Source organism: Cygnus atratus, chromosome 14 (genome assembly GCF_013377495.2).
Source record: "Cygnus atratus isolate AKBS03 ecotype Queensland, Australia chromosome 14, CAtr_DNAZoo_HiC_assembly, whole genome shotgun sequence".
Classification (NCBI taxonomy): Eukaryota; Metazoa; Chordata; class Aves; order Anseriformes; family Anatidae; genus Cygnus; species Cygnus atratus.
The window spans coordinates 5,874,301-5,896,353 of NC_066375.1; the positions used below are offsets into that span (position 1 = coordinate 5,874,301).

Below are 22,053 nucleotides of genomic sequence, written 5' to 3' on the forward strand. Positions count from 1 at the left end.
GCAGGTGAACCATGGGGAAATACCCCAGGAACAGGAGCAGCCCCTCCATGGGTGGAAAAAGGTGACATTTGGGATGACCTTGGCCTCAGAGAGACCTAGCAAGGAGGCCAGGCTAGGCGTTCCTCCTGGGCAGGGGGAAGGAGAAGAGAAGAGGAGAGGAGAAGGTGTTTTGGGCCAAGAAAGATGCGTTACCACTGGAAGTCTGGTGGGGGGTAAGCCACGACTTTCACCGGCAGCTTCACAGCTTCATCTCCTGCAGTGGCTTCTATTACCGGGCCCTTCCTCCACTCCACGTTGATGAAGGGCTTTTCTGCAAGAGAAGAGGTGAGTATGGAGGAGGAAGCACAAAGAGTCGGGCTGTCACCAAGCTGTGTGCTTCCCACAGGATCAACCAGCAAGGACCAAGGCCAGCTGGGGCACTGTAGCAGAAAGGCAGAACTGACTTTTGCTGCTGTGATGATGAAGTTAAAATAACTGAAATCTGCTATAGTTCCCTCCTCTCCATTCCTGTTCCCAGCAGAGCCCCGTTCCTGGAGCAGAAGGGGACAGAGGGATGGGTGCCAGGCAGGGCCACCAGCACAACGCTGCAGCTCCGGCAGCTGATGAGCTGCCTCTGCCCCTCTGCTGGAAGCCATCAGGGCTGCAGGGAGGCTGGGCTGACCCCGACCTTTCCACTGCCAGGAGCAGGCTGCCCAGTGCTGATGGTGCCTTGTGTGCCTGGAGGTGACACAGTCTGTGCAGCATGCCTTCCCACTGTCATTTGGGCCAATTTGGTGTTTGTATTCCTCTCTCTATCACCATTGGGGCATCTTTCTAAGTATGACTGTGCTCCCAGTGTGGTGCTAGAGCGCAGAACAGCTGAGGAACTGGGAGAAGGCTGGGTCTCACTAAAACAAAGTAGGATGGAAACACAGGAGCCCCACTACTAAGCACTGGGCCAAGCCCTTCCTAAGAGATCTGGGGATTACTCTGCCTGTGGCTTGGCTCTGGCCATGGCTCTGCGAGGGAGCAGAAGGCACCTTACCGTGCACAATGACATCGGTGCTCTCCTCCAGCATCTGGGCGCCGTTGGTGGCAGTGCACGTGTACTTGCCCAGATCCTGCTGGCTGACATTGTGGAGGGTCAGGATACTGGAGAGCTCTGTGTGCGTCTGCAGGGACCGGCGCTCCGGCTCTATCACTGCTCGCTGTGTCTGGTGGGAGATTGCAGAGAACAGGGCGTGAAAGGTATCAAAGGGATAGGGTTGTGCAGGTGGGATCCACATAAATGCATTTCTTGCTGTCCAGTGTTGGTGTCTCCTCAGAAAGGCATCTCCACCACTGACTGCAGATGGGAAGGCAGTGAGCCCTGTGTCACTGACTGACCAAGGTTGGGTAAGAGTTTAGCACAGGTTTTGCTCTGATCTGCAGCCCAGGAACTAGGTTGGAGCCATGTAAGTATGTGAACACCATAATGCCCTTGGGGAACTCCCTTGTTTCACTGTTCACAAGAGCCAGACTCTGCCACAGAGGGAAAACACAGGGGGAAGGGATCCTCTTGCAGGCTCTTGCTAAACCTGGGCTGTGAGACTAGAATAGCTCCTGTCAAGCCACGGATGCTTGGTCTGTATATACACTGGTGGAAATGAAACCAGTATTTGCCCTGCCAATGATGCCAAGAAGAACAGTGAATGTGCAGGACGGGACAACTCAGAGGGAAGTGTTTCAGTGCATGGGGAGCCGCTCTGTTTGCCAGTACCTGTTTGCCAGGGTAAGTCCACTGGAAACGGACACCAGAGTTGAACTCGGCCCATACTGTGCAGTTCAAGACCAGCTTCTCTCCCACGAGCAGCTCCATGGCTTTCTTGGGGTACAGCTGAATGTCGTACAGTTCACTCCCTGATGCAGAAGAGGCAAGGAAAAGACATTTCTGATCTATTGATTCTTTGAAGTTGGGATGTGTCTCAGAAAAGCAGTGCAAAACAGAAAAGCAACCTGGGAATCTGCAGCTCAGACTGTGCAGTTACAGGAGGCTTGGGCATGAACTCGTGCTGCTGAGTGTATCTCAGCATGGCACACAGCAGAGGAGATATAAGCACAGTGCAGAGCCTATGGAGCTAGACAGGGCCATAACAACCCCATGAACTACACTGGAGGACTGCAGACCGTCCCCCTGCGCTTTCCCAAACCTTCACCTGCTATATGGATGATGAAGAAGTTGGATTTGAAGACCTTCTTGTCGATGACAGTCTCGCACTGGACGAACAAGGAGTCCCTGATCAAGTGAGTGGGTACCTGCACACCTTTCTTGTTGTCCCAGAAAACGCTTTTCCTGTCGGGGTGGATGAAGGAATTTTGCTGGAAAAAACAACATGTTTGCCAAGTGAAGTGAGAGGGTAACAACATTCCCACCCCACCTCTTCCAGGCTTCATGCTGGCTAACACCTCTCTTTGGTGGAGCAAAATTATGCAGCATCACGCTACGCTGGCCTCCTGCTCTCTCCCCCAGAGGGTTTGTCATCTAGGAATTGCAGCCTCCCCTAAACCCCAAGCGGCTGTATCCTGCACTGCGAGCCTCCCCATCCGCAGAGCAGGCCAGAAACTTCCAGGAATGGAAACTGATAGTGATAGCTAAGGAAACTGATGCTGATGTCCCAAACATCAGCCCAATTGGGGTGAGGGCTGACCTTGGGTAGTGTCCTTCCCGGGCAAGGGAAAGGCCCCTGGCCCCTGGAGTGTCCCTGGAGGCCTTTGTACAATAGTAACACTCATCCTGGAAGGATGTATTTGCATTGTAAAAAAAAAAAAAAAAAAAGGTATAAGCAAGCTGATAATAGAGTTGTTTTTAGTCAACAGCCCCAGAGAGCTGCAGCCTTCTCCCCATGGGGATGCTGACCACCTAGAGGGTTTGCAGATCACAGAGACCAGAGCAAAAAGGCAATGCTATGGGATTAAAACAAAGTCCTGTTTTGTTTCATAGAGCTCCAGGGAAGAGGAGCAAGGTTGGCAGGAAACCCACAGGATCTGCCCAAGGGAACTGGACAGCACCGCTTCAACCAGCAAATAAAATGAGGAAGCCAGTGGCTTGTACTTTCCATGGAAAATGTATCCCATGCATTTTCCATTCCTGGCAGTGCCTGTCCTGCTTCCACTCAGGCGATTACAAATGCACAACAAATGCAATGCATGTCAGTCGCCAGCCTCCCACTAAAGGAGCTCTCACCGAGATCAGAGTGACGTTAAGGTCTGGGATGGACACCAGGCACGGTACCCAAGTGTTCTCCTTCTTGCTGATGAGGAGTGTTTCCGGCTTGTTGATAAATGGCTGTTCGAAATCTAAAAGACATAAGGAAAAGAAAACTAAAAAGAGGAAAGGGAAGAAGTGGGAAGAGGGAGGAACCAGAAGAATAGGAGGCTTTCTGGCTTTCTTTAATGCAACATGAGCTTGCCAGAGGAAGTGGTGCTGAGCGGATCAGCCCTATCTGCGATGTGCAACAGCCAGCAGAGACACCCTGAACGCAAAGGGAGCAGCCTGGGTGCGTGCCTGGGCTGGCCGATTCCCCCACGCCAAACACCGTTCTGGTGGAGCGGCACTTCTCTGCCATTTGGACAGTGCTGGAAACGACCTCCCCTTTCCTGGCCCCTTCGAGGTCTCTGTCTGGGTCTGACCCTTTGTGAAAGCGGCGGCGCTCAGCGCCTGCCCAGCTGGTGCCTGCGCGTGGCCCCGTGCTGGGGCCAGGCGCGGGGCTGTGCCGCCCTGGCGCAGCGGCAGGCAGCGCGACCTTCCCGGGCGAGGAAGTGATCCGCAGCTAAATGGTATGCAGATGTCATCCTGCAGCCATCCCGGCCGGCAGATAAACAGATGAGCTGAGATTTCCAGGGCTGCCACCCCGCTGCCTCCTAACTGCTGCAAGCGCAAATATTGACAGGAAGAGCAAAACCGCCCGAATTAATCAGCGAAGTGACTTAGCGAGTCCAGGGGCGTCACACTGAACTCCTCCACGTGGAGCCAGCGCCGAGAAGGAATATGTTTGCAGAGGGGTCTGTCCTGGCCCGCTCAGCACGTTGCCTGTGTGGGGCTCCACTTGGGTTGACAGCAGCGTGTAGAGATCTCCCACGGCCCTGAGCCATCGTGCCAGGCACCAACCAGCCATGGAGCACCAAGAGCTGGCAAGCTAACAGGGCGGCACAGTCCCTGTTTTGGGTTCTTCCTCACTGGAAAGCGCTGGTGAGACCAAGATGCAAAATACACGTCTATCCTAAGCCACGTCCAGACAGAGGGTTGAAAGGGTGAGGTTTGTCTTGCAGTACCTCCTGCTGAGGCACTTGCTCACCTGGCTGGCAGTGCTTTTCTTTAAAAATCATATTTCACTTTGAGGGGTTTTCTACTCTTTGGACCCTCCCAAACAGGGCACAGAAACAGCAGCAGCCCCTGAGGTTGACTAAGCGGGATGAAGACAAAATTGGAAGAGAGAGTGAATTACAAAAGAGTGCTTGGCGTCCCCTGGCAGTGCCTCACTGATGGATGATTTCTTCTGAAATAGCAGCCCCTGCCTGCCCATTTCGACAGGGACACATGCCTGAAGGGATGCTCTGAACACAGACTGGTCCCTGCTGTCTCTGATGCCTGCTCTGGCCAGCATCTTTCCTCTCTAACAGTCATGCCTGTGGAAGCATCCACCCAGCATGTGGTCATGTCTGGCTTTGTTAAAGGAAACCATCCCCTGGGTGAGGGGGAGGTCCATAAGGAAGTGGTGGGTCCCCACTTGGGAGACGGGGGGTTCCCCCAGGGGGCTGCTTCTGGTATGCTGGAATCAGACTAAATGACCCCAGCAGCCTTAAAGGCTCTTTATTCACCTGGACTGCAGCTAAACCATCGTTTTCAAGGGACTGCAGCATGAAGAGGGCTGCTTGTCCAGCCTGAGACTCTTTTCCTGTGCTAGCCAACCCCTAAAGCTGCCCATCTAAAATGACAAGTCAAAGATGAAAGCAGTAATCATCCCCATTTGGGGATTCTGCTGCTCAAGTCACATTAGGTCCAACTCAATCCAAACCAGTGCTCACACTGTTAAGTGCATAAGGGAATTTATTTCAATTTTTGGTCTATAAAACTGCTGCCTCAGTCATAGTCATGCTGCAAAAACCTGCTCTGGGTGAAATGTGTTTTTCTACAGCTTAGGGGAAACAAACCACACACAGGAAACGTATTGCTCAGCTCTTAATGAAAATAGGGTGCCCACAGAATCCTTATCTTTATTTCCTGGGGTTTTGTACTAGTGCAGAATTGCTGTCTTCTGAAATCACAGATTTGTTTCAAAGTGTGAACATGTTCCTCATTCCTTTCCCAAGCCCTGGGCACGTGAGAGGGAGGAGGCACACAACTGCCAGAGGTGAGAGACTCCGAGGTCCCCTCCAAGCTCAGAGGGTAGCCAAGAACTAACTGATTTACTGGGCAGGTCCTGCTGCCAACAAGTCATGATTCATGCACTACCTCCCCTTCTGATCACATCACATATTTTCTTTAAGGCTGTCTTAATGGGTCGGATGGGAATAATTTAGCGTCGTCTTCATTAATATATGCTAAGCCTTATGAGATGGGGGCTGTACATATCCTATTCCACCCTGATGAGGCATTCAGTATGGTTACAGCACTATCTGTAGGTGTAATAAAACACAAACCTAACCAGACATGTGGGAAATGAGACATGAGTTCACTTGAAAACGGAGTTGCAGGTAAAATACAGAAGAGCCCATGTTTCCAGCCAAACACAGATATTTTGTTCCTGGCAATTTCACCAAGCTCTTAACATGAGAAATGAGGCTGGTGGATAAATCCGTGGTCTGATCGTGCTGTCTCTGAACATCCCCAACACTTACATCAGCCCTTCCAAACTCTCCAGGGACAGTTTCACATTGCAGTCCGGTTCAGCAGGACAGGCAGGGCTTTATCTGGATGCTCTGCAATCGCTACGGTTACCATATGCCTGGGTTTTCCTGCACATGTCACTTCTGCCCGGGAAGTCTGTCCAGGCGGACCCTGAGGTTTCCTGGATGTTTGATAGCCATAACAGGGCACAGCCTGATTGGAATGAGTGTGAACATGTGTTTTGTGGCCATGTGCAAAGCAACACTGGGAGGTGTTGGCTGGATCTGTTGCACAAATGCTGTCCACAGGCACCCTGTGAGTCCCACGCACCCTGACAGCGTGGGATTCATTGCCCCTAAGCTACGTTGTACATGCACACTTGCTGTTCTCTGGTAAACAGGAGAGCCATCACCAAGCTGCAGATGAGGCTGAGGTGAGAAAAGGTGGACAAGGGGACAAAGAAAGTGGCGTTTGTTGGATTGCACATCCACACCTGACTTGAAACACTTAGAGATTCGAAATACAAACTTTTTAAAAGGGAAATCCACATCTGTAGAGAAACCAGAGTCTTGCAAAAGCACACCCTGCATGTAAGCCTGTTAGGTTGCACTGATTTTCAGCTACACGTGTAAGCAGCTCTCTGCCTCCATCCTGATGCAATGCTCCAGAACATCTGAATGCCCCTGTCCAACTCACAGATGTCTTCTCACAACATTCCTGGGACCCAGGGAAGCTCTGTCCTGTTCTAGGATGAGTAGCAGAGCCCCCAGTAAGATGAAGTAATTGCCCAAACAGACTCCAATTCCTGTCCAGCAGCTGCCCAGCTTTTTCTGATGTGCCCCTAACGTTTTTCTATGCATAGCTGCAGGGGCAAATTTGGCTTTGCCCTGGGACTTCTGAAAAACACATCTTGTGTGTCATGACCTGCCTGGCTCGTGACAACTGCACCAACTAATAAATGGGGGCGGAAAGAGAAATAGCTCAGCCAACTGTTTCCAGGGGACAGTGCTCATTTATCTTTCTGGAGTGTGCTGAAAGCGGGGGAGACAGCGAAAGGGGAGCCTCTGGGGCACAGGGAAGCCGAGAATTGGCCCTGCAGCCCCTTGCTGAGCTGAGGTCCGGGCTCCAAGCTTGGCAGAGAGCCCTCCTCGCCAAAAACACATCTCTTAACCCTGTCTACAGGGGCAGCTGCTGCACAGACAGCATGGAAAGGAACATGTGGGGCTGCCATAGGGAAGCAGCTCCAGGGCCATTCCAGCCTGGGGACAGGAGGAGGCTGCACACAGCGAGTTTGTGCTGCTCCTCCTCTCCCCCTCTCAGTCTCAGCTTTATGGAGCATTATCATCCCTAGCCCTGTTCTGCCTCTAGCATCTCTGAGAGCCCCCAGCTGCCCAGAAGCTAACTCTTGTGCTTTTTTTAGCGGCAGAGCGTCTCTGAGGCCTGGCTCCTGCTCCTTAAATTCCTGCATTCCAGCCTGGCTGGAGTGATGCCCCCAGGCCGGGACATAATTGAATCCCAGGCGCTGCTGCCATCCCCCAGAAGTGGACGGATATTGCTTTCTTCTCAGCGCGAGGAGCCAGCCCTTGGCCCCTTCCCCAAGCCTGCTGCAGCCCCACTCTGCCCTGGGAGGCTGGCGGGCATGTCGGGCTTTTTAAACTTTCGGATTTTGTGCTGGTGCCTAGGCTGCACCTGAGCTCCCCCAGCACACACCGCCGGATGGCTCTTACCTCTCACGAAGACGTAGGCGCTGACCGCTGTGGTGCCCTCGATTTTGGCATCGATGTACTTGTAATAGCAGCGGTAGTAACCCGTGTCGTTCGCCTGGGTCTCCGTCAGCACCAGGACTTTGCAGTACGGCTTCGTGCCGGTCCCCTCACAGTCTTCTTCCCGGATTGCCCGGCCAGCACTGGGGGCTGCCGAGGCCATGAACTCGGTCTCCTTCTCCTTCCCGGTGGGGTCCACCTTGCCCCCAGGCCACGACCACTCCAAAGGATGCTGTCCTCTGGCCATGGGCAAAAAGAAGAGTTAGCTTTGGGGCAAGCAGAGTGAATGTGGTGGGGGTTTAATGGCCCCATGCTCCCCTCCCACACGCATGCACGGCTCTGCTCATAACCCAAAACAGCCACTGCTCTCGGGCTGTGGCATGGAGGAACAGCCCTCCTCCACAGAGAAAAACAAGTGCGAGGAGGTGGCAAGCAGCTTCACTCAGCGCCAGGCAAGCAGGGGCTGGTCCCCTTCCCTGGGTCACCTCCTGGGTATGCAAGGTATCAGCCTGCTCAAAAGCAAGTCTCCTGCTCCCATGACTTTGTCCTACTGCTACTGAAAACAGTATAGGGAGCCATACAGGGCCCTGAGGGAAAGGATCCATTTATTCTCTATTCTCTCTCATTATTAAAAGGGTCCAAAGCTATTAAGAAAACACACGGATGTGATGAGTTCCCTTGGCTCAGTGCAGCTGCTGGCTGGGACTCGTGGGGTGATGAATGGAGTGGGAAGCAGAATGAGGGAAGGAGAGCAGACTGGAAAGAAAGCGAGGAAGAGAAAAGCAGGGGGGAGTCAGGGATAAAGGAGAGCGAGGAGAAAACAAAGGGAGGCTCAGCTGATTGCCTTCTGTTCAGCTGCCGGCGGCATTTCCTTCCCCGCTGCCATGGGAGGGGGTTCCCTGCCCTGCCCAGCTCTCTGCAGCCCCCAAACCCCAACCTCCTCCCCGCTGGCTGGGGCTGCTGCCCCTTCCCTCCTCCGCAGACTCGAGGACAGGCACCCAGCTGCAGGGCACGACCGCACAGCCTGTTCCCCAGCCTTGCACCCAGAGGGGCCCAAAGACAAACAGCAAAATCCAGGAATTGCAAGAAAGCTCCAGACAGAGCGTGCTTGCGTGTATTTATATACGGCCAAGGCTCTCCAGTGCAGGAGGTTTGTACATGCACATGTACGCACGGGCGCCCTACCACAGCTTGCTACAATTGCACTTGTTTACTACAAACAAAACAAGCTTTTATTCCGTGCTGGAAGTTTCCTCCTGTGAAATCAGAGCCCCTTTCAGAAGATGGCCCAGTGCACGCTTGAAAGTTTGCCAGTGTAGCTGAGAGTCACTTAAGAATGCGCAGAAAAGAAATGGAAAACAAGAAGACATCGCAAGAGACAGCTGTGGGGGCAAAAAATGGCTTTTTGTCGCACTGTTTGCTCTATTAGGGGAAACTGGGTTCATCTTTTATGCAAGTTGGGAATGGGCATGTTGGCACAGGCAGCTCCTCTGCCAGGGGACTGCCAGCGCAGGTCTGGGACAGATGCTTTTAAGCACAGCCAGACCGTGACTGTCATCAATAGCTGGATCCAGACGGCAAGGGACAGCGAGGAGGAAGCGAGATAAGGTGCCATTGGAGGGCACAATGGCTCAGACGCAGTCGGGACAGGATTTCTGTCCAAGCGTGGGGGAAAGACGTGCCCCTTTGTGTTTGTCTTCAGCAGCTGATTTGTCTTCCTGCAGATTTTGCTCTTCCAGCTCCCGCTGCCTGGCTCACTGCAGATGAGTTCGGAGGTAGCATGCTGCAAAGTCCCTGTGCCACCAGCTACAAGGGCTCTGGAGGCACCCACGTGCTCCTGGGGACAGCCCCTCTAACACAGCTCAAACTTCTGCGTTCATTAAAAATGCCATCAGTGCCTGAGACAGGATGAGAACTACAGCCCTGGCGGTTTGTGCCCATGAATCACAGCAGGCTTTTCCAAGGGATCAGTCTCACAAACACTTCAATAAAAACAGAACTGTTGAACTTTGAGCTTTTCCCCTCCTATGCATGCACGTGGAAAAATAACAGTAAATCTCATTTCCAAACGAGTAACATCCAGCAGCCTCTACACAAGCCCATTGCTCCTGTGCCCATGTCCCCACTGGATCGGGTGTAGAGCGCATCCTGGTTCTGCTCTCACAGCAGAGCTGAGAGCTCCAGGTCCCAGTTGTGCAAAGGAGCCCCGAAGCCCTTTGCGTTTGCTCAAGCATTTTTGGCACTCCGCGTGGAGCAGGGTAATTGTACAAGTCTCCAGCGTTTCCGCTTTCTGTTTGTTTACCCACTGGGATTTTCACGCATTATCAGATCCACTTGTTTTATTAACCATCAAGGCTAGCAGTAGCTGAGTGACACGTACTTATATAAACGTGGATGGGCCAGTACAAACAGACCTGACAACCAGCCTGCGGGCGGCTCTGAACCGAGGCATTCCTTGCATCATGTGCTGCTCAACCAGCTCCAGTGGGGACACAATGCATAGATGTTAGAGTCCAAGTTAGTGTCACTGCTGTGTTAAGAGGACTGGAAGAAGGCAGCGATGAGGGCAGGCCAGGCTCACCTGGATTTTTCTCTGAATCTACCCTCTGCATTTGGGAAAAGGGCCAGGCAACAGTTTTGGACTGTTCTCTCCCTCCTATTTGTCACCTTTGAAGATTTTTTTTTCCCCAAGTTGTTTTCTTCCAGCTCAGTGATAACATGTCTCTGGGCGACGGAGCCTGCTGATGCCAGCTGGAAACAGTTGCACTGTATGCTTCTCTACAGCTGTTTTCCTAAATCTTTTTGGGACAGATGCTCTTCAAAGGAGACATTGCAATTGGCACCACTTTTCTTCAATCCTCTTTGAAGCTCCCGAGCGTGGTATGATGGGCAAAGCTGGCTGTGGCTTAGCTGGGATAAGACAGATCCCCCCCCCCAGCACCACAGAGGATGCTCACAGCAGCCACACGCATGTAGAAGAGAGCAGCAGGTGGTGTGTGTCCCTGCACACCGCTTCAGAGCAGTCATGGCAAAGCTTTGCCTTGTCCTCAGGCTCCTACAGCCTCGCTGCAGTGCTCATTTCCTCTGCAGGAGCCAAGAGGGCTCTAGGGTCAAATACTTCCTTTCTGCTAAAGTAGGGTTTGTGCATTCACAAGCATCTACGAGTCGGCTTTATTAACAAGTTATTGGGCAGCAAAGGACACCCTTGCCCTTCCCTTTCTAAATACCAGGGCTGCGTGATGCTCCCTCTCCACCCAAGTGGCCAGCACCTGCGGGATGGGATAGGATGGGATGGCTGGGGCTGGGCTGGCACAGCCAGGACCAAGACAGTCCCTCCAGAGGTTTCTGCTTTTGTGCAGCCAGCTCCTGTGGGCTCCGCTCCAATATTCATGAGACAGAACGGCACAGGCTCCCCGCTTCTCCCCAGCGCAGGCTGCTGAGGGCATGAATGCAGAGATTCACAATATGCTTTCCTTCCTTCTCAGGACGGGAGCTAATAAAAGACGCACTGTCCATCGACTCCTTCACCCTGCTGTGCCACATGCCTAGATCAAGACATCACTGTGGCTCTCAGCCAGCCCTGGCATGATCTGTATTTTAGGGAATGCTCCTATACAGGTCCCCCGCTCTGTCCAGACTTTTCAAGAGTGCGTTGCACTGGGTGATGGGGGAATGTGCCTGCATGAGGGGACGTGTGAAAAAGCAGAGCATCCAGTGACTCCTCGTGGGTATGCTGCATTTTTGGGCCTCTGTTAAACGTGCCCAGCTCCAGAAGCATTGCTTATCCCATGGCCTGGCATGGGCTCCGGTCACTGGTGAGGTGAGGCAGGCCGTGGCTCAGGAGCTGCTGGTGTGTGAGATCCAGGCTGAGCTGCGGGGGAGCCTGAGAGCACAGCCGGCTGCGGGACTCTCACGCTCGGTGGGTGAAGCTTGAGAGGTCTCAGGGGAGTCTCACACGGTGGGGGTTTGAGCTCAGCTTTCTGCTGCAGCACTGCTTCAAGCAGGCCCATGCTCCTGGCTCCAGGGCAGCTCGAAGAGCAGCCAGAGGACATTGTTCTCAAGGGAAGAGCAAGGTCAAACTGAAGCCACCTCCAACGTGATGCTCAGCAAAGAATTCCTGGATTCTGGATCTGATTTTGTATTTGTTTCTGCCCTACCCTGCCTCATCACCCTCTCCTTTGCCTGTTCTCTTGGTGGTCTGCGTGTTTTTCCCTTTAGCTCCCATTAACACAAGCCAGGTTTTCCCAGCGTGGGCCATGGTCCAGAGAAGAGGTTGGAGTAGCAGCTGGGTGTAATTAGAGATCCAGGGACCAGGAAAGATTTACTTTCATTCAAATTAAGTAACTGTGTCCCACAGGCAAAATCCTCTCCTCAAGACATTAGACAAATTCAGGCTTGACGGCTCACAGGTAGATGGGGAACCTCTGAGCTATGCGGGAGGTGCTGAGACTTGTCACCTGTGGGTGGTGTAAAGGACACTGTACAACCCCAGAGGAGCACATCTGGAGTAGCAGGATGCAGAGGCAGGGGACAGCCCGGGAGCACATGGGCAGAGGGTGCATGGGTTTTAGTACTGTTTGCAGATGGCCCTGCTGCTCTTCATTTGTCCAGTTCAGTCGCACATAGCATCTGTGAGCCAAGGGCAGGAATGTTCCTTGTTTATCTCAGCTGTGTCAATGCCAGCACACTCTGTGGATGCTGCCTATTGAGCCTGAAAGAGAAACCTTGGCACTTCAGCAGGAAATGGGGAGCTTGCTGCCACTTGGACAGCCTCTGCAGTTTGTATGATATTCTCTGAAAGGGCAGGCAATGCGGAGTCAGTGCTGGAAATACGATTTTTTTTCCCACTTCATGGGATTTTCCTTCACATTAATTGACACCTAACAAGTGCACAAGGAAAAGGCAATCTTGTCCTTCCCAGTCAGGAGGGTGACCTGAACAGAAAGGCTTTCCAATTCATGTTGCTAAGTAGGTATGTTCACACCTGACTGCAGAAGACGTTTTCTTTAACAACACCTTGAACTTCAGTATGTCTTTTAGCATTGGGTCAATGTGCAATCAACAGGGCTGTCCCTGTTATGGATGTCAACAGGTCATCCCTCGGCTTCCCTGCCTGAAGCTGCATTAACAACACAGGTGTTTCATTGTGCATGATATGCACAGTAAATGTGCAGTGAGTGATGGTGGCCAGAAGTGTCTAGGGTGACCTGGGCACGCCTTGCTGGGTCTGCTGCACACAGGGTCTCCCTAGGTCTAGTACCACATGTGAGGTACAACTTGAGAGGACTGCCAATATCTCTCTGGGGCTATAGGCACATGGGGGAAGCAGAGGTGGCCTTGTCTGCTAGGGCAGCTACCAGGCAGCATGCACAGGCACCCTGCTCTGTGGGAATCCTGAGGCCACCATATGAACTAGCCCACGAATGCTTAGCTTCCCAGACCAGGTGGAATCAGTTCACTATGGACCTAACAGTCTTTCCTCTGTCCCTATTCCCTGGCTATGAACAGATTCACAAAGTAAGAGCAATGCCATCTGTTCCAGGAAAAGTTAAATATGTTTGTGACAAGACATGAACACAATACAAGCCAAGTGTTTGTAGTAATTGCTCTGTGGTTATATATAACGCTGAGAAATACCCATCTGAGGCCCTGCTGAATTTATACCCCCATTGGGCCCTAGCACTCAGATCCCAGGCAGAGATCTACTTTCAGCTGCTGGAGGGAAACTCCAGCTTTGTCAGAAGAACTGATCCCCCCCCCCACCCCCGCCTTTTTTTGTGGGGGGTTCTTTTTAAGATAGGTAGTGGTGAGAACACATGCAGCCAAATGCTCAGCATGGGACAAATGACAAATCAGTTTAGACACAACACCTCAGACCCACAGTCTCCAACGTGACCAGGGATTCTCCTGGTCCTCTCAAAGAGATATTCACCTGGCCTGGCTGGGGCTTCTCTTCACCCCTGAGTGTACAAGGCAAAGCATTAAATCTCAGAAAAGTTGACAGCCTCTCACAGCAACCACTAAGTGTAGCCTTGCCTCCTCCCAAGGATGTTTCTCCAAGTCCCCCAAATGACCTGCCAGATTTAGAAACCAGAACTCCAACCATAGCAGCCCCTGATGAAGTGAGAGCAAGCAATGTCACAAAAAAGACTAGAAGAGTTAGGAAGCCAGTTTCCCTAAAAAACTTCCAAGGAAGCTGTCAGATCATGCAAGTGTTTCTCTGTCTTCCTTCTGCCTGCAAGACTACAGCAGAGGTTATCACCATCTCCTTTGAGACACCTTCAGCTTCTTTTTCAATTAATTAATTAGATGAATTCACACTGGGTTAATGTGGCAGATTTCTAGCTAGCCATGCTAATTTGTGGGTATGCTGCAGCTAAAATCTCTCTGATGGGCTTTCCTTGCTTGGTCCTCCAACACCTCCCAGGTATGAGCAGTCTAGGTGGAACCATGTATGTTTGCAGCTTACCTGCAGGTGATGGTCAGCGTGTCCTTGGCGTTGATGACGTGTTCCTCCTCAGTGATGCTAAGAGTGGGGGGGGTCATAGAATAGCTGCTCACCAGATCTGTGGAGAGAAAGGAGATGATGCAAACATCTGCTAGTCTTGACCCACCACTGTGGGCAGCAGCTAGCTGGGCATCACAAGCCCAGACAGGAACAAAGCCTCTTGAAGGAAACATCTCCTATGAGACTGCTCCTACAAGATAATTTAATGCTAGCTCACCGGGACATAAGTGATTCACCTGCAAGCCTCCTAGTTCTAGCAAGCAGCTCTTCAACAACATCTTGAGAGCCAGGGCCTGACAGCTCCTGGGTCCAGATGGACAGACTAGCACAGAGGAGGGCCAAAAAAAGAATGGAAGACCAGAAATCAGGGAGTCCAGCGTTGTTTGTTTCTTACCAGGTGACTTAGGCTGAGCTCACTTGGACTACTGCTCTGAAATGATCGTATCTGCTAACCAGAGAGAGTCTTGCAGGCAATTTTTCTATACATATGTAGTCTGCTGTAATCAGGAGGGACAAAAAATCCACCTGCACAGATACCACAAATACAAAACTCTTGTATTTGTACAGAGAGGCTCTCAGGAAACAGCAGACCCTTCTCTGGCAGGAGTCACCTGTAGTCACCTGGAGGGGACTGTACCTTTGGGGATTACAGCAGCGCCCTTTCCTTTGCACCACAGGAATTTCAAGAGTGAAATTATCCAGGCTTACAGAATGTGCAGATAAACACATTATCACACACTTCTTCTCCCAGCTTTTGTCTGGGAGAGTCCCACTTCTGGTGTGCTTGCATCTCCGGCATGCAAGACACGCACCCTATGTGAGCTCCTCATGGACAAAACATCTTGAAGTACCGGTTACTCTCAGAGACATACCCGTTGTTTTTCATTAGCATGGTGCTTCTGACCGTCATTACTTCATGATCTTTATCTCAAAACTCCAGCTTCTGGAGACGCAAGATAATTTAAAAGAAAATCCTCAGTGACTGCAAAAGCAAGCAAGCAAACTAACCAGAAATAGAGGGGAAAAAAAAAGTTGTGAAATGTGAAAATGTGACTCAGGTAGATGCTAAATGCTAATGAAGAAAAGATTGCAAAAATATGTTGCTAGCTTGATTTTCTGTGAAAGTGTGAGGTTTTTGCAACCGTGGTATGCTCATGTCTGTCTCCTTCCCTCATACCATTTAAACCCATTTATCAATTACAGAGAAACCTGGCAGAGATCTCAGGCACACGATGTTTCCAGGGGTTTCACAACCAGCAGGAACACTGTATGACACCTTGAAACCATGGCCTGAGGATGCAGGCCTCGAAAAGGCAGAGCCGCGCCTGCAGGGAAGGCTCCAAACCTGCCCCCAGCTCCTAGACACACCAAATGGCCACCAGCCCCTCTAGCACCAGGCCTTCGAGGGGCAGTGTGAGGAGCCAGGCCCACAGGGAAGCCAGGGAGGGACGTGCCGAGCAGCACTGCCGACACGGCCAGGCTGGGGCCGCCGGCCTTGTTCTCCCCAATTGTTCTCCATTTCCTTCCCGCCCTCACGCGGCTCCGCAGCGGCCATCCCCGCGGCTGCCCCCATGGCAACGAAGGGGAGCAGGCCATGTTCCCCCCCCCCCCATCTCCTGCCGGGCACAGGGGCATCCCTTGTGTGCATGTGAGGCGGTGTCAGCCCAGCGGCTGCCCTGGCCCTCCTCTGTCTGTATGGTGTCCCCATGGCATGTCCTACAGACACCGTCTGTCGCAGCGATGAGTCAGCCACGGCAGCAGCCATTGCTTGGTGTTCAACCAGCGAGTCGGGCCGGCGGTGCTTGGCAGCCCCTGTGGAGGACACCCTGCCTCGTGCCTCCACCTCCCCTTCCCCGAGGGAGGGCTTGGGATGTCACACACAAAAATGTGCCCTGTGGCTGTGAAAATAAACAAGCACATTTTTGGTAAAATCCCTTCAAAATGTAACGAGGTTTATTAAAAAAGGCAGGGAGAAATCTGACCGCTAAGCTGCATTTCCTATTAATGCCGGACATGCTTATCCCCGTGCAAACACAGCTCTCCAGATGGCCATCGCCTGTGAGTCCATCGCCCCAGCAAGCAGGGGAAAGACCCGGGCTCGCCATGGGCCTGGCCAGAGCCAGCAAACTCACTCATCTCTCCGGTGCCCTGGGCAGCAAGCAGCAAGCTGATCCCCAAAGCCTGGCACTACTTCAACCACTAAACCCATGGCCAGGGGTGGTAGGAACCTCTTGGCTGATGCTGTGCAAGCGCCTGCACTGCCGCTGGGCCTGGGGGTGGCAGGAAGGCCACGGAAGCAACCCCCTGCCTCCCTTCACGTGCCGCTGGGTGACCTGCTGCAAACAGCGTTGGGGGGTGGAAGGGAAGAAAGAAAAACTACGATCTGTGCAGGTTGAGGCTGTGGGATTCCTGCAGATGCATCCTGTCTGTGGCCCTCCGAAAGTACAACAGGAAAAGGAACCGCAGCTCCCTCCAAAAGCACCGCAGTGCAGGGTTAGGGACGCTCCCGCGGCTGGTGGCCAGCTCCAGGCCGGCCCTGGTGGCCATCCTGCCCCTTCACTGGTCTCAGGCTGATGGCAGCTTTGAGGACTCCCCACACTGGGGCTGGCACCTTGCCGTACCAGTACCCATAGCCACCTGTAGCATCCAGCCAAGGCAAGGGATGCACAGAGCCATTTGCAGCCTGCAAAAGCATCTTCAAGGCCATCAGCTTTCCCAAAAAACATTCTCCGTCTCTCTCTGTGCTTAGTAGCTGTATCCATCCCCCTGCTGCCCCTTCCCTCCCCGTGGGAGTGACCGCCTCAGCATGGCTCTCCCCGGTGCCTCTCTCTCCCCAGCACTGATCTGGGCCATTAAATCTCCGCTAAGCGACGTACAGGTGGTTTGTGTCTCCAGCAAATCCCAGGGCATGAAGGAGATGTCTCCAGAGCATGGAGCGTCCCCTCTCCTCTGAGCCTCTCCTTCCCCACCTCCAGCCTCGGCAAAGCTTTAGATAAAGCAGCCCACCAAGCAGACCTGGCTTGCTTGTGCACACCAAAGTGCGTCCTTGCGCAGGGAGAGCATTAATGTAATTAAAAAGGCATGCGGCAGCCCCAGCAAGCTTTGTTTTTTCAAGATGGTTTCCAAGCAAGTTGGCAGCAGGATATTAAAATAAACAGAAGGGGATTGATGGGATGCGGGGAGAGGAAGCAGGATCCCACAGCCACTCACACCTTGTCTATTTTCAGAGAAGTGTGTTTCCCAGCAGTTTTCCTAGCCTTGATCTCTCAGCGCACGGCTCTGAAAGGGGCCAGGCTGCACCTTCTCCTTATCGCCAGCTGCTCCATCATTTTCTCCAGCCCCCTCCACCCCTCTTTCTGCACCCCAAGACCACTGCAGCTCTCGGCATGGCAGCAGGGCTGTCCACATAGTGCACAGCCATGTCCCGCACCCCGGGGCTCTGCCTGCCTGGCTGTGAAGCCAACACTCCCCTGGGAAGCGTTATGCACCCCAGGATGCCTCACAAAGACCGAGCAGCCTGCAGGCTGCTGCTCCAGCCTTGTGCCTGGCCTCATCACTTTCCACCCCTGAGCATATCTTGAGTTTTCCCCTGCAATGGCTGCAGATGCCTAAATCACCATGGAGCAAGGCCTGCACCAGAGCCTACCCTGCTGCAGCAAGCAATGGCTTTGGAAACCCATGGAAGGGTGAGGGGAGGTGCAGCCATGGCATGGCACAGCTCCTGCTCTCCATCTGCTCCCGCTTGCAGGAAGCCCTGTGCTGGATCCTGCCTCTGAGCCCCACGCACCACCTCAGCCCCTCTTCGCTTCCCCTTCCCTCCCTCTCTGCTGAGTCGGCCCTGCTGACTGATTAACGGGGCGCCTTTCCGGAGAGGGATTTTGTTCACACTCTGTCCTTCTCGCTGACTTCCTTCCCCAGTGCAGGGCTGGATCGCTTTGGCTGTGGTTACTGCATGTCCCCAGCTAAACCAACACAGCTTATGTTCCTGCCAACAAAGTTAATGCCTTCGGGCTTTGTGACCAGAGCTGCATGGAGCAAAGCGCCCCAGGACCTGCTCTTGATGTCGCCATTCAATGTCTGCATTCAGGCAGAAATTCCCAATCAGTGAACATCCCTACTAACCAAGGCAGGAACTCAAGATCTGGACAACACTTTCTATTAAAAAAAATTATAAAAAAATTGTTTTCTGTCAGGTTTGTATTAGCTAATCAAATCCCCAGACCAAAACTCCAGGATGGACCCCTGAATTTACCCTTATGCTGAGACTGCAACACAAGGCACCATGGATGAGCCTTTTTTTCTGGGCTGTCCTTGGCCAGGGCTCAACCTCACTCTGGAAGCCCTGGGATTTTTCAAGGCCTGGTGTTACTGGATAGCCCACCGTGGCTCCCCTTGCACAGCATCTCCCATTCCTCTTGGGTCTCACCCCCAGCCTGAACCCTTGAGTGTGCCAAGTTGCCCCTGCAGGCTGCAGACCTGGTGAGACTCTTCCTTCACAAGCAGGGCAAGGCACACACTTGGACATGTTATCACACACCATAGTTCCTACGTGAGCAAAGACCTGCACCCGGCAAGCCAATGATAAAATACTGGTACCTCGCAGGCAGCTGGGGAAACAGGGAGTGAAGCTCCCACGTGGAACAACTTCTGCTCACGGCAGGCATCCAGCTGCGGGCTGGAGCAGCAAAGCACAGACATCACGCACACAGGCAGAGCAGTGGGGGGAATTTGGACGCACAGTTGTCATCTCCTCCTCTTCCTCCTCCCATTGCTCACCAGCACAGAGGAAGGCTTGTTTTGCAGAGAGGTGAGATATCGCACAAGGATGAGAAATGAATGGCATGCTCCAGCTGCCGTGGGGATGAAACACGGGGTGTTTTCTCTCCAGCCTACCAGTGGACAGGGTGATGCATGGTAGGAAAGGACACCAAAACAGAGCCAGCTCTGCCAGCGGCTGCGAGGCAGGCTGGCAGCCACCCATGCTCACCATGGGGCCAGGGGAAAGATGGAGGTGTTGTGCTAAAGGTTTCCATGTTGCCCGCAGAGCCCTGCTGAGGCGTGAGCAATGAATACATTTAAAAGGATAACAATAGAAAGGCAGACACCCCCCCAGGCATTTGCAGAGAGGGCAAAGGAAGCAGGTCCTGTCTTTCATGAACTTCATTAGTGTTCCTTTTTCTGCAACCCATGGTTGACTAGAGCTTCAGACCTGTCCCAGAAGAGCTTAAACACAGAGGCTGTGCTCCTTCACATAGGATCAACCCCTCTGCACCCAATGCTAGGATCAGCATTGCTGTCCCTGGCACATGACTGACCCTGTGCACTAGGAGCTCCTTCAGTTCTGAAGCCTCTCTCCCAGTAGGCGATGCTGGGTGAGACAACGCTCCCCTGGCCATGAAGATTTCCATCCATGGACCTCAAATCCCTGAAATGTCATCACATGCAAGTGTGGTAAGCTGTGCCCTCACCCTTTCGTGGATATTCACAAAGCATTAGGTGCTCCTTTGCTCCAAACAGGGCTGCCTGTCCTCCTTCAGGGGAGGCAAGAGATTAATAATTACAGGAATTTAATCAATACTCACAAAACGTAATGGGTGTTTGAGCCCTGCTGTCCAACACAAAATCATAACAGCTTCAAAAGGCTGCTCTGGCCTCAGTGCACACACCCCAGGGGCTCTTTTGCCTCTCAGTACTTACAGACTTAGCTGTTTTTTTCTGGCAAGGCACAAAAATCTCATAACCCCTGTGCTGAGGGGGAATGAGGTGTGAACCCTCTGGGCTCCTTTAGCTGTTGGACTTTCAAGCTGGTGACCTCATCAGGGGACAGAAACGGAGGAGTTCAATGCCAGAGCCTGTTTTCAGAGAGCTGGGCACATCCTGAGGAGTAAAGTTACCTGATGTCCTCCAGTCCTGGTCCCTGGGTGCCTCCAGGTGTGGATTTATATCAGGATATCTCACAGCCCAGCTGCCCGAGGCAGTGTGGTGTGCCTATACCTAAAGCCAAGTGTGCTGCTGTAGGGACTGCACTGGCACAGCCACCCACACCCTGGGGACCTGCAGCATCCCAAAGGCCGCCACCGAGCGCCCGTCTGGGGGTGTTTATCTGTCTGCCTTTCTCCCTCTCCCCCCGCAGGAAGCACTATCTCACCATCGCCCTGCTCGCTCCGGCCTGGTTTCCTGCTCCATCCTGCCAGGTTTACCCTGCTTTTTCCTCCTCCCCTCCCCCTGCCCCATGCTCTCGGGCCATGTTTGCGCTTCTGTCTCCTGCCGCCTTTCCTCTCCCTCCCCCCGGTGCTCGCTCCCTACTCCATCCTCCCCGAGAGGCTGCGTCCTGAGCCAAAGTTAGCCTCTGTCAGGTACCACATGTCCGGCCTGGGGCAGCGGGTCAGCCGGGGCCACCCTGCAGACCTCCTCCAGGATCTCTGCTGTCAGCAGCCTCCCCGCGCCCCGGGGGAGCGGCTGTTTGCTGCTCTGGCTCGGCCAGGGATGCTCCCTCACATCAGAGCGCCCGTTTCCCCTCGCAGCCGCCGGCCCACCCTTTCTGCTGCTGGCCAGGGGCTGGCCAGACACTGCTTTGTTTGGTCCTTCGTTCCCTGGATCGCTCCGGGTTTGTTGGCTGCCTTCTCCTGCCCGGAGAATCCTTTTCCTGCCTTTGAGATAGAGGATGCTCGAGCCATCTGTGTGTTTTATTTCCTTGTAGAAACTAACAAGCCGAGGATTGCTTCCTCTCCCTGACATTTCGGAGGGCTGCTCTGGCGCAGCGGGATGCGTGGGGAGGGGAGGGGGAGCCCAGCACCTCCTGACAGGAACAGGACCTATTCTGTCCACAGGACTCACTCCCCCCCAAGGGTCAGAAATCCTCAAACCTCCCCAAAAGCCTGTGGCAGCTCCCACTCTGCCACCAACTCTGCAGGAGCCCAGGGCAGAGCCACCCTGCTTAGCATACACAGCCACCCCGCTTCCAGTGGCCCCTATTGGGTGCGTGGCTAAACCATGGGGGTTTTTAGGGGACTGGTAACAGCATTAGCACCATTTATTACACCGTTTACCTGAAGGGATGTCATGGATGGTCCCCAGCTCGTGTGAAACAAGTGGGTCCAGATCTGGCACCTGGGGGACAGGCATTGCCAGCACAAGTGGATGCCCAGGATGGGTGGGGACATTGCGGGGGTCTGGGATCAGCTCGCACCACTTCCACCTCCAATTAACCCACCTGTAACTGCTCAGCAGGATTCAGAGTTTACTTCCAAGCCATCTCTATCCAAGCAGGACCCTCACTGGGCTGAATTACATCTGGCCGCAGTGGGTACAGACCCATGGGATGCTACAGAGAGATCTTCAGCCACTGAGAAGAAATGATAGCCTATATAACAACAAAAGGTAAGACACTAAAAGAAATTATTCTTGTTTGCTCCTCACACTGTAGCAGATGAAGTTGTGAGGAGCAACTTTTTTATGCAACTCAGCTAAACTGTGGATTTTGCCGCTGTTGGATACCCACGAAGAGATTCCCAAGGAGATGGATAAGCTCCCAGAGGACAAGTCACCACCAACTTACACCCAGTGACCTGGGTGTTTCACCCAGGAGGTCTTAAACTGCCTATTGCCAAAACAGAGCGGGTACATCAGCGGGAGCCCCCTGCCATGCTGTGGTTGGTGACAACCTGGGCAGAGCCCCAGCCCAGCCCCAGCACCCAGGCAGGGTGGGCACAGGGAAGGGAAAAGCCTGAGAAACGGTGCTGAGACCAGGGTCTCTGTGCATCCTCACTTTTGACACCATTAACAACATCACCACCAGCCGATCCCTGAGCTGTGCTCTGGTGCAGTGCCCTTCAAAGCGAGCCAGAGATGTGCCAGCAGGGAAGAGAGGGTTGAAGCTAAGAGAGGCCTTGGCATCTACCTCTCGGTGGGAGATGAGGAGGCAGCTGACCAGGAAG

The 22,053-nt window shown here is 53.2% G+C and overlaps 1 protein-coding gene across 5 annotated transcripts in view; it reads right to left on the reverse strand.

Moving 5' to 3' along the window:
• The window catches only part of FLT4 (fms related receptor tyrosine kinase 4), a 55,361-nt gene that overhangs the window by 23,426 nt on the left and 9,882 nt on the right, over positions 1 to 22,053 (reverse strand). For all 5 annotated transcript variants that reach the window (XM_035570941.1, XM_035570942.2, XM_035570943.2 and 2 more), the window contains exons 2-8: positions 14,078 to 14,174; positions 7,573 to 7,847; positions 3,203 to 3,315; positions 2,175 to 2,337; positions 1,739 to 1,878; positions 1,025 to 1,193; positions 193 to 310 (exon numbers count right to left, since the gene is read on the reverse strand). In XM_035570941.1, coding sequence (XP_035426834.1) covers positions 193 to 310; positions 1,025 to 1,193; positions 1,739 to 1,878; positions 2,175 to 2,337; positions 3,203 to 3,315; positions 7,573 to 7,847; positions 14,078 to 14,174 — 1,075 coding nt within the window. The remainder of the gene's footprint in view (positions 1 to 192; positions 311 to 1,024; positions 1,194 to 1,738; positions 1,879 to 2,174; positions 2,338 to 3,202; positions 3,316 to 7,572; positions 7,848 to 14,077; positions 14,175 to 22,053) is intronic.